Here is a 12,049-nt window from a genome sequence, read left to right on the forward strand (position 1 = left end):
AACCCATATTTCCGAGCAAAAGCAATCATTCCACCAATGCCCGCTCGTCATTCACAACAACAGCAAGGAATGGGCCCGTATAGGTACCTCATGACCCTGGCTCCCCCCCTCCCACCGTCATGAGGTACCTCTACGGCCTAACCCTCTCTCCCTCTTTACATTCTTCGTCCCGCTCTCAGCGCCATCTCGCACGGCCAGCTATCATACGCTCTCGAACACCATACACCTGTTGAGATGCATGTACAGCATACGAGGAATAGGGAATAATACGGGGGTGGTATTGCCTTGCCCGGCTTCGGGCTTGAGAAGTTGCGGGGGTTGTATGAAGGCGCGGGGGTGTGTTACGACCCGATGCTGTTCGAAAGTGTATGCGATAGGGCCGCCGTGAAGACGATGTGGCATTGATTTGACATACACTGGAGGAGGCGAAATCTTCCGGGACATGCGTACGATGACCTCCGAAGTACCGAAGCCCTTCAACATGTTCATCTACCAAGAACATAGTTCCCGCGACTGGCTATTCAACCCATCTTCCACCCCTAGTGTTCTAGCCGACAACTCGCGGGAGGGTTATTGTGGACCCGAGGGCGGGAACTACGAGAGATGTCCGATGTATTGGGAGCCGTTGAAAGGGGTTTTGCTTATGGGCGGTTTCTTCGGGGTCTTGGTGGGTGTGTTGGTTTTCACGGTGTTGGTAGTGTTTGTGAGGGGCATGCCTCGCCTCTGGGAGAGCTTTGCGAGATTGCGCGGATGGATATATGGAATCTAACGCCGGAAATGGGAGGGTTGAGGATATTCGACCCGTGCGAGAACTGCCGGGATGGGTGTTTGTAACCTATGGAGGGAGGGAGTTTGAGCATCTTCTGGCGAAACTAGCGAAAAAGCCTAGGAAGCATTTAGAGGACGTTTAAGTAGTCATATCTCACATTCTTCCGCTCTCTCGTAAATACCATGAAGCAAACGGCTTATAGTGACAAGTCGTACAATACGTCCACCATTCGACACCAACCAAACGTTTAGGAACCTGATACATAAACCATCCAGCAAGTTCCGCCCCGTCTCCCTCCTTCTGCACAACGCAAATCTGCAATAGCCCATCCACCCTTGCTCAGGCCTGAAGGTAAGCACATGCCCACCTCCCTCCAGTTGCAGATGAACAGTACCACGAACCCCTCGGCTATTAAGGCGTTGTACAATTCCATCACTTTCATTTGCATCGGACCGCTTTTGCAGGTACATTGGTTGGGGAGCTCGTTCCTGAACCGTCTATGGAGTCGGTGAAACAGGACGTACCGGAGGTGGACGTTAGCGTCCCGTTCACGGGTGAGGGGAATGACACGGATTTCGTAGAGCTGATGCATGGGTTCCGGGATCCGCAGGCGGGAGAGAAGTGAGTCCCGGAGTACGTGTGTATCTGTACCCGAACCCGCTGGCTCGGGCAGAGGCGAGAAAGTTCAACCGGAAGGGGCAGTGATCCCGGGCGGAGATGAGGACTGAGGAGGGCTTTGCTCCCTTCGCGTTGTCCGATTGATGTCCGAAACTTCGAACGAGAGCGTCACGCGAATCCTGTCACTCGCTCCCTTCTCCTTTCTTCCCGATTTTCTTCGCCCGGAAGGAAGGCCACGAGCGCCCACCAACAACCCCAGAGCAAGGCACTTATTTGAACTTAGAAAGCCTCTCTTCCTCCAAGCAATGGCCTCCACGGGTCTAGCGGCGCCCGCACGCTTCTCCGATGCCGGCACAATGAGTAGGCAGGAGCTGCGCGCAAGGCTGTTCGACACCCTGCGCTCCGCTGGCGTCGCTGACAAGCTAAAGGTGAGAAGGGCTTCCTTGCTACCCATCCTCCCACGTACACTCCGAAACTCACTCAAATACACTTTCCTATGCTTCAACAGTCTCAACTCCGCGCCAAAATAGTAGCAGAACTCAAAATGCGCGTCCACGCAAACCCGCCAAGCCTCCCACCCGCACACGGTCTCGCGCACCCAAAAGCATTCGGAAACCCGCTCTATGCAGATCCGTCCCTACAGCAACCCAGCGGCCGGCTGTTGTACCAGGTTCTGGATAATCTGGTGCAGGGGTATTTGAAGCATCGCGGGTTTGATTTCACGCTGTCGGTGTTTTTGCCGGAGAGTGGATTTGTTGGTTCGAGTTCGAGTGGGGTAATGTGAGGAGACAATTGCAAGGCAAACGGATGGATGTGCATGGGGGGCTTAACCAGGATTGAATTCCAGATATTGTCGGACGAGGATGTGATGCAGGCATTGCATCTGGACCAACGGACCCCATTCTATCGGCAACTACGCGACTTAATGGAGCAGCCCTCCAACCGTCTTCATGACCACAGCCGCACAGAAAACAAAGCAGCACTCCTAGTAAACCTCATCGCTAGCTTGGTTCGCCTCGGCGACCTCCAACCGGTCTCCCAGTCCACCCAAACCGACCATTCACCCCTCGATACCCTCGAATACCGCCTAAAAGACGCCGACAAACACGCGGAGATGAAATCCCAACACCAAACCAAACTGCACACCCTCGCCCTCGAAGAGCGGATGCTACGATACCAACAAGATCTGGACGCCCGAACGAACCGCGAGATGGAGCAGCGGCTGACGGAGTTTCGTGGCGTTGAGCTTGTGCAGATGCGGATGGAGGAACGAAAACGATATGAGGCGGAGATCAAGACTTTGCAGGCGGGATTTGAACGGCAGAAGGCGGAATTGCAGGAGAGGGTTTTCGTGGCGGTGGAGGAGGAGAGGATGAGGATGGCGGAACGTGAAAAGCAAATCACCGAACAAAACACTGCACTCCGTCAACGCCTCCTCGAAGAATCCAACATTGCCGTGATGAAAGAGACCACTCTCCGCACGCAGGCTGATCTTGCCGCGCAGCAGGTCCGGCTGGAGCGTGATGCTTTGCAGAGACGGTGTGACGAGGCGCAGAGGGAGGTGGAGAGTTTGAGGGGGTTGAGGGTTGTGTTTGAGGAGAGGGTTAAGGGGTAGGTGTGGGGCCTGCGTCGAGATGGTTGCCAGCTTTGATGACTGATACACTTTTTTTATGGTAGCTATGGCAAACACTCCAGTGAAGAACACCACCAAAACTCAACCACCATCGAAATCGAGCGTGCTAGACTCGATGGTAAACCCATCCCTCTCCCTCCCTCCCTTTCCAAATCCACCTCTCTAACTTTCTCACGAACCGCACGACAGCCGACCGCCGTCACCTCCAAGAAAAACTAGATCAACATAATCGCGAGATGATACATGCGAGAACAGACGCGGAGGACGCACGTAAGCAGCTTGCAGAGGCCAGGGAGCTTATCAGGGGCTTGCAGGTGCAGAAGGGTGGTGCGGTAGAGGAGGGGAAGGTTTTGGTAAGTTCTCTTGCGCTTCTTGGCGGGCGTGGATGTGTTGAGGCGAGACTGATTGAGCAATTACATGATTCCCGCATGGCCATGTAGACGGATCTACAACCGAACATGGTATCCCTTCGAGCCGAGCTGCAGAAAATCACGCGGTAAATTCTCTCCATCATCCATGTCTTTCACATCAGCGCCATTCTTATAAGTTCCATTCAATACAGAGAACACACGAAAGCCGAAAAGGCCGCATTACAGCGAAAAGAAGGTACTGCGCCTATTCAGATGTGTGGAAAGATATCCAGGATTGGATGACTGAGATAGTCAGACTTGATCGTAGAGGTGAAGAAAGAACTAGCAAAGTACCGCCGTTCCGAGCAACGGTGGCAAAGGGAGTGTCAGGGGTTGGTTATGAAGCTTGATGCGGAGGTATGTACCCAAGCAAGTCAACCCGCACCAGTGACATGACATGATTCAGAAAACAACTTTGCTGAACGTCTCGCACTTGGTAGATCAACCGCAACGAACACCTAACCCGCAAAAACGAAGAAAAAACCCTCACCGTGAAACAGATGCGCCGCGAGACAGCTGAGTTGAGGTTGTTGTTGCATCATACCCGTGAAGGTACGGTCTTTCCCCGACTTCACATGACCCATCCTGCGCACTGGATTCACCTCTGACCCTCGTGGGATGTCCACACAGCACTCGACAGCAAATCACTTCCGGACGCTTACCCGCCCATAACAACCACACTAATAAACCACCGCTCACACCCCGAAATCGACTCCTACGCTCTAGATTTCACCTACGACACGTTCCGCCCCCTAACAGCCCCCTCACTGACTTTTGATACGCATCGGGATCCGCACCGACGCGTGGTACCGAACGTCGAGGATGTCTTGACGAGGGCGTCGAGTCCACGGAGAGGGTTGAGTCCACAGAGAGGTGGTGGTGAAGGGGGTCGTTGGGGCGAGGCGTATGTACCGAGGTTGGATTCGGAGGTGGTGGCGAGGATTGACGCGGGGGCGTTGGGGTTGGTTGTTTTCGATGGGGGTGACGGGGGTGTGGGCAAGGGACTGGACGCGGTTGAGGGTGTGCGAGGCGGGAGTGATGCTGTGCGGGATGACGGGGGTGTGCGTGCGGCGACTGTGGCGCCGTCGTCTCGGCTTACGACAATGGATGCGGATGATGTGGGAGTGTCTCGTCTTGGCACAAGTTTGAAACAGTCTGCGGACATACGCAATCAGGAGGAAGACACTCAGCGTAGGAAACGGGAGGATGTGGCGCGCCGTGAGCGGGAGGAAGCCGCGGCTGCTGACCAACGTCGCAATGAAGCGGATGTCCACCAGAAGCAACGACAACAAGAACAAGAGCGCCAAGAACAAGAACTCGACCGCCAAAAACTCGAATCCGAAGCCGCAGCCCAAACCCTCGCCTTCGAAGCCCAAAGCCGTGCCGCAGAAGAAGCCGCCGCAAACGAAAGAGAGGAACGCACCCGTCTCGCCCTTGAAGCCGAAGCCGAACAAAAGCGGGCCCGCGAACAAGCCGAAGCAGAGAAAGAAGAACGCGACCGTCTATCCCGTCTCGCCCTCGAATCCGCGCAAATCGCCAAACGGCTCGCCCGACAACAGGAACTGGATGAGCTGGACCGGAAGGAAAGGGCGAGGGAGAGGGAGTGGGGGGAGAGGGAGAGGAGGGCTGCTGGGGGTGTTGGGGCTGTTGGGTCGGGTGGGCGGGGTAGTGCGGGGGGTGTTGGGCGTGGGGATGTGGAGGATAATCGTAGACAGGCCGGAGGGGACGATGCCACCACCCCCACGAAAGACGATCAACCACAACCGCAACCAATCCCCAAAGAATCAGAAACAGACCGCAAACTAGCCGAAGCAGAACAAGACCCGGATCTGCAGCGGTTTGTGGAGATGGTTAAGCGGCGGAGGGCGGAGAATGCTGCTGCTGCTGCTCCAGCTTCAGCTTCGGGTGACACTGGCGGTGGTGGTGGTGCGGCGGCGGCGGGTACGCAGAAGGAGAAAGCAGGCCCCTTATCGGCTGATATGGGTGGGGACACGAAACCAGTGGCATCGTCGTCGGTTAAGGGGCAGGTGGAAGATTTTATGAAAGCTATTGATGCGGTACGTTTCCCATACGGCGTGATCTCCATCGCAACGTCATTAACACCCTTCTTCATTCGCTAAATTATTCATGTAACCTGACAACAGTCCTCAGCCTCAGCCCTCCTCTCCAGCACCCGTTCCTCCATCTCCGGGCTTGGGTTTGGGGTGGGGGATACGGAGGATGAAGTCAGGTACGTACCCCTGGACCCACCAGTCTTTCTGTATTGTGAACCATATGTGTTAATTCGTTCTGCACTTTGCGTTCCAGCGCTCCGGTGTTTGATGAGACCTCCGATGATGAGGATCCGTGGTGAATATGTCGGCTTTTCGAGTATGGGTCGCGGAGCGGGGTTTCGGCACCGGCTGGCTTGTGTGCGTGTGTGCGCACATTATACCCTTCTTTTGGCTGGCCACATGGGGTGCGAGGCAGAACAGATGTGGAGAGAATGGACACGTTGGGACCTTGGCTTTGACGAATGTACCATACCGGTGTTGTGTAGGGTATCAAACCTTGTTGTATATTTTTATGTGTCATGTACCCATCTATCTATTCTATCTTAGAAGCATGTAAATTATGAACCCGACTCGATGTATACAATAATGACATACGGATACTGTAGTTGGTGATGATAACGACTCGTAAAACGTGTCGGCGAGCCCACCTCAACAGAAGTATCCGAAGAGCCAGTTGTCGAGATACCAAAAAGATTCCCCGAGCACGCAAAGCCCTAATCGACATACTTCAGTCCGGTGGGAATACGCGGCGGAGAACGGGTCGGCGGCGGCGGCGGTGCGACCTGGCTGCCGCGCTTCGGAGGTAGTGGTGATACTGGTTCCCCCGCAGATGGGGCAATTCGCACCCCACGCCGCATATCCGCCGGCACAATCTCCTCGGCCACCTTCACGGTCCTCTGCACAGGCACTGGTTGTTTGCGAGCGATATCCGCAGCCTTCAACAGCTCATCCAGCGAAGAAATATCTTCCCCAACCAACGGCGCACCCACGACGTCGCGCGAGGGGTTCCATTTCAGTTTCTCAGTCGCGGCAAAATGGTCCCAGAGCTCTGCCATCCCGAACACATGGCTTTTGCCGACGACTGCTACGATCGTTGGCCGCTCAACCCCGCGCTGCTCGACGCCTTCGGGAGTCAGAATCTTTGAAGCGATCGCCACGTCCCTTACGCAATTTCGTAACTGCTCAACCATCCCCGCGTTCCTAATCTCAAACCACCAAAAGTACGGGTTGGGGTAGAAGGATTTCCAGCATCGCATGTACATAGCATGATCCCGCACCGACGTCTGGTCCGCATTCGTCTCGGCGCCTACATCCCTCCGCCACCCAAAGGCGAGTTTCTGGATAATCCAAAACACCGCATTTCCCACCGCCGACGCCTTCCGCGAGGACGGGGGCAAAAGTCTATACCGCCGTATCAGTTTCTCAATGAGCTGTGAATGAGCCGGGTTATTACGAAGGACGTTCGGGTGGATGTCGATAGCGCGGACAATGGCAGAGTGGCGGAGGGCGGAGTGAATCGCTGCCGCCATTTCGAGGCCGTAATGGAGGTGGTCGGAGGAGAGATGGAGGGCGGGGTCGAGGCCAAGGCGGGAAAGGGTGTCATGGTCTTTTGGGGTGAGGTTGGCGAAGGCTGGCGAGGCGGAGGAGTTTGGGCCGGAGGGCGATATGATGGTTTGGACGCCTCGTAATCGAGGCGGTATCCGCATATCAACACCGCCTGAGAGAGGGTCATCGGAGGGGCGTAGTACTACGGCGGCTTTAGCGACGCAGAGGTCCATACGGCTCTTATCCGTCTCTATGCACACCGCCGCGGGTTTCACATGATCTATAACACTGTTGACGCGGTCTATGGAGGCGGGCGAGCTGTGGTGGATACCGACGAGGTGTATGCGAATGCCGGTCTGGTTGTGCAGAAGCGGGTGATTGAGTGAGAGGGCGGTCCAGTCTGCGCTGGCCGTTGCGTAGAAAGGGTGCGAGGTGTCGACGAGTCGGGCTTGCGAAGACCCGGCGGTGGCGTGGAAGCAGCGTTGCAAGATGGGACTGCGGCGGGCCGACCGCACGACGACGAGGGCGGCGTTGCCGACGGTGGTCTTCATTGCTAGTCAAGTCGGTAGCGGTGGAGGGATGAACGCCGGCTGTTTTCCAGGCCAACTCTGTCCTAACAAGTTTTGGGAGAAGTCTCACAACTCCACAAAGCGTCCCCTCTCTCCCTACAGAATCCACTTCACCTTTCGCCCAAACGATCTCACATCCGGGCAGCAGCAGCAAGGACCGCTTCGACTCACCCATCAGGAGCATATCGCCGCCGGCTGCTTGAGGAAGACTGTAGGAGCTGCCAACGCCGCCGTGAACGCTGCGTCAATTTCATCCGCGTTAAGTATATATCTTCTTGGAATTAAAGAAACTCCAGCATGGAAAATGCTGCTTATGGTACGTGATCTGGCCAACATTTGTGGATGGGGCCGCGGAACCCCCAGAACGGTTGGGAGCACTCATGATGGTATGTCGTGTGCATTTGGGCAAGGAGGGGCGAAGGCGTCAGTCGAACTCTCCATCACCCAAGCGAAGAGGACGTTTCCAGGATCGATCTCGCGATGAGGGAAGACATCCCTACGCCCGTACACAACCTGCTTCGGCAAGTGCCAACGACGCTGGAAGTGGGCAGCAACTGAAGAGGCGTCTACGCGGGCTTAACGATCTGATGGCCGCGATGGATAAGTGGGAAGCCAGAAATGGAAGGCATCTGCAAACGTATTCTTCCAGCCTATCTTCACCTCAAATCACGAGAACGTGCGGTTGGCAACGGTCAGCGTTTGCCCCTATCATCCGTGTGTTTGTTGAGGACGGCGTAGTTGGACGGACCGTTTGCCATCGCTTGCTTCACCATATGCAGTTTGGGGAAGGAGGCTATGCGGAAGCCGCTTATAATGGAGGGAGGGTGCAAACCACAGCATGCCAGAAGATTTTATGGCAGGGTCGGCCCTTACTGACTTGGTCTGATGATATTCCCATAGAAACTTGAACGATGGCTTGGTATCATAATCACCTCATTTAGACGCTCCGCTTGGGAATAGTATAACCAGTCTAGTTCTAATGAGGTCCTCAATTTGTTTCTAACCTTTTCCTCCCTCAAGCTGTGTGGGGGGATCGTTGCAATCCTGCGCTTCCGTCTCTGCCCAAGGCGGCTGATGTCCTACCGGAACTGGGATATCAGCAAGGAGTGAAGCCGCGTCCGCCCCAACCTAGCAACCGGCTGGGAGATACGTAGGCTTGCAGGTGTTCTCGATTGTGCCGAGGTAGTTGTCACATGTACAGTGCAACATAACATCCGTCAAGGTGGGCCGAATGCACGATCCACCGACAGTGGTTGTTGCCGGAACTTCATACATAACCTCCCACTTCCGGAAGTTATTGTATCCCGTGAGGCAGATATGCTTACCCTTCCCTGTTTGTGTTGCTCCATTGGCTGACTTTTAGAATCGTGACAGCCTTGAGTGCTGATGCACGGCGGGGGCTAATATCACTTGCAACGCAGCAAGCCGCTATGTTCAGATGCAATCTTCCTCCTTGCGTCTCATTTCACGGCGCACCATCCACCCCCTCAGGCGCACGCCCCACAGCCTCCAACGCCCGGTCGACGAATTCCCTAAAAACCTCGCTGTTCTGCAACGCATCTTCGTACGCTTTCTGCGGGTGTCATGTATACTGAATTGTTGCGAGCATGCCGCTTATTTGATGCATGAATGCCACCCGAAAGATAGACTTAGGATATAAACTCAATGCATACGCCGTCTCAACATTAAATTCATTCGCTGTCTGCATCTACAGTATATCTACGCCATTAACATGTCCAGAACCTCTACATCCCTCCACCTTCCCCCACTCACCTCCCCACAGCCTGCACCCCTCTCAGCACACCCACCGCCTCCCTCAACGCCTCCAGATCCTCCCTCATCTCCCAATTCCCCACAAAAACCCCATCAGCATCCAACGCCGCCTCACACACCATCCCAAGCTTTTCCTCGAAACACGTCGCGAAGGCGGCCGATTCGGCATGTGAGTGGGTTAGGTGGGAGAGGAAGGTTGGGAGGGGGGTGATGAGGGTGCGGAGGAAGGGGGTGTAATAGGTGGTGGTTGGGGATGGCACGGCGTGGATGGGGGATGTTGGGCATGGTGTTGGGAGAATGGTTACGGCGGAGGAGCAGGAGGAGGATGGGGAGACCGATGAGTTGATGGAGATGTTGGAGCGGTCTATTGGCGATGGGACGGTGATGATTACCGGGCGACTAGAAGTGCGTGAGCGGGCTGTGGAGCGACGGTGGTGGTGCGTGTTGGGTACCGCGGTCCTGTGCGGGGCGGGTCGTTGGCGATGCATGCCCGCCACGACAGCCATAGAATGCGCGTACCGCAGCAAATTGCTCACGGCCTCTCCGTTTGGATCTCCGCTCATTCCGCCATGTGCGGCATGTGTGCCCCCAACGCTGTCCGCAAACGCCAGCTCCGCGTACATCTCCTCCCCAGACGACGACGTATGCGACGCGGTAGTCATGGCAGGCCTATGTACATATACCTCGCCATTATCATTATCGTTCACCTCCATCTCATCCTCATCTCCCACCTCGGCCCACGCCGCCGCCGCAGCAGCCGCCGCCCTTTCCAACAACCCATCCAACGCCGCCATATCTATCCCATCCGTCGCAAGCACAACAGCGCCAAGCGACAACCCACTCTCATCACCCTGTTCCTGCTCTTCACCCTCACGAACTGCATCATACACGCCCTCAACTACGCGCCGTCCACGCACGACCGAGCCCGAGACTTCTATCGCGAGTTCGTCGCCCATCGTCAGCCTCGTCGGCGTCCTTCGGGAGTTGAGGGTGGTTGGCATGGGGATTACACCTTGGGAGTTTAAGTAAGTGGCGAATTGGGGCACGGGGCCTGGAGCGAGGTCGGCTGAGCGCCAGGAGCTTGCGGAGGAGGTGGGGCTGGTGGGAGATGTTGAGGCGTCGGTTGTTGTGGTTGTTGAGTTGGAGGTGTTCGAGAAGGTGCGGATGGGCCTTGCTGCCGACGGTGGAGGGAGTAGTTGGCCCATGGCTATGTGGTGGAAGGAACGATTTTGTATGGCTTCGAGAAGAGTCGTAACGTTCAGCACTGATAGAGAGTGATGCCTTGAAAGGCACGGGGAAGCCAAAGCTGGTTGTCACTGAAAGTGAAAAGCACAAGGTGGAGGCCCCGCACAAGGTCGCCATTAAGAGTCTCCGGCCAAGAACAAAAGCGCTCGTCGGCTCTTTTGCGGCCAGCGGAGCAAGACGGCGACACCTCAACTCGTGATGTCTACAATGGGGCGCGCTGTCGTTTGAGGGTTTGCGGCCGGTGTAGCCAAGAATAGAAAGACCAGAAGAAAGGCCAAAGCACATCGGAGTTGGAAGTCAGGACGCGTCACGGAAGGGTTATCTCTTTGGAATGTTCCAAGGGAGAAGTACCTTTTACCAAGGGTCAACTCTCGAGGTACCCTTGGACCTGGTACCAAGGGTCAACTCTCGAGCAACAAGCCCATGGATGGAACTTCATAATTTCTCAACGACGGGTAGCCCCTTTCGCATCCATCACTGTGCTCGTACTTCTTAGTTCATGTTCGCAGAGGACCATCACCACTCCACATCGAATCCCGTCACCATACGCCCAATGTGAGATGTGTAGGCTTTCTGACAGCAAGAGCCAACACAGCAACTGCTCGGCAACGCATATCAAAACTGGGGAATAAAGTGCGTCTCCTCGTGATTTAGAGAAGCGTTCAAGTGTGCTCATGAACCCCTGCGGAATACCTGCAAGGGAAAAAGGGTCGTCGCTGCCGTAAGGAGGGAAAGAGCACCCATGGGAACTCTTTGAGAGCAGGGATGAGCCCTGCAATGGGGTAATCGTTGACCAATACACAAAGCAGAATGTCAGGGATGAAGTCGGACTCCTTCTGTGCCTCACCGGGTCCACCAGGGATGAGCGACCTTCCCGAGAAAGATTACTGGCAAGAGAAGGTTCTTTCATACGGGTTCAATTCACATCGTGTCCGCTGCAAAAGCGTTGGGCTTCCCGATCAAGGGACGCTGTGCAGACAATGTCACAATATCTCAACGGTCCCTGTACATATTTCAGTTCTTCACAAGCATTTTGATCCCTTTTTTCCCGCCTGTTGGATTCTTTGATTCGTTCTCTTTTGCCCTGGCGGTAGATTGTCACGCTTGACGGTTGAATCGCAGCGACGCGTTTCCCTTGTGGAAGAATCGCAGCGACGCGTTTTCCCTGCGTGCATTCTTGTCCACATCACTTACGTAGAAAGGGGCCACGCCTGGGTCCGCCGCGAGAAGAAATCAACCCCCAACAGGTAAGCAGACACACGCAGAAGGCGAGGGAGGGTCGCAGCGGGGATAATCCCTGCGTGCATTCTTTTTTGCAGACACCCACACATCTACCAGCTCCCCTCCATGGATCCAGCCTGTTCCACCCGCCGTCAAGCCTGCATGCAGGCTCTGCGCAAGGTGCAAACGCGAGTCCAAAATCGTCTATAAAA

At 55.4% G+C, this 12,049-nt stretch overlaps 3 protein-coding genes across 3 annotated transcripts; 1 reads left to right on the forward strand and 2 right to left on the reverse strand.

Moving 5' to 3' along the window:
• Positions 1-1,128: 1,128 nt before the first annotated feature.
• Positions 1,129-6,101, forward strand: EV422DRAFT_600759 (uncharacterized protein; the record flags this gene model as incomplete). The annotated part of the gene is made up of 14 exons (XM_053073686.1): positions 1,129-1,233; positions 1,287-1,390; positions 1,671-1,815; positions 1,896-2,162; positions 2,235-2,998; positions 3,065-3,138; positions 3,210-3,373; positions 3,461-3,516; positions 3,583-3,626; positions 3,699-3,787; positions 3,871-3,982; positions 4,061-5,487; positions 5,575-5,660; positions 5,738-6,101. 14 exons carry the CDS (start codon positions 1,129-1,131, stop codon positions 5,781-5,783), a joined length of 3,483 nt encoding a protein of 1,160 aa, XP_052929435.1. The 3' UTR covers positions 5,784-6,101.
• Positions 6,102-6,197: 96 nt separating this feature from the next.
• EV422DRAFT_563781 (uncharacterized protein) lies at positions 6,198-7,580 on the reverse strand (the record flags this gene model as incomplete). Its single annotated transcript, XM_053072108.1, has 1 exon — positions 6,198-7,580. The coding sequence occupies one exon, from the start codon at positions 7,578-7,580 to the stop codon at positions 6,198-6,200; it is 1,383 nt and encodes a 460-aa protein (XP_052929436.1).
• A 1,517-nt stretch (positions 7,581-9,097) lies between these two features.
• On the reverse strand, positions 9,098-10,846 carry EV422DRAFT_514841 (uncharacterized protein). Its single transcript, XM_053069275.1, has one exon. It carries the CDS (start codon positions 10,574-10,576, stop codon positions 9,368-9,370), a length of 1,209 nt encoding a protein of 402 aa, XP_052929437.1. The 5' UTR covers positions 10,577-10,846; the 3' UTR covers positions 9,098-9,367.
• Between the last annotated feature and the right edge of the window lie 1,203 nt (positions 10,847-12,049).

Source organism: Fimicolochytrium jonesii, assembly GCF_025526975.1.
Source record: "Fimicolochytrium jonesii strain JEL569 chromosome Unknown EV422scaffold_2, whole genome shotgun sequence".
Lineage (NCBI taxonomy): Eukaryota > Fungi > Chytridiomycota > Chytridiomycetes > Spizellomycetales > Powellomycetaceae > Fimicolochytrium > Fimicolochytrium jonesii.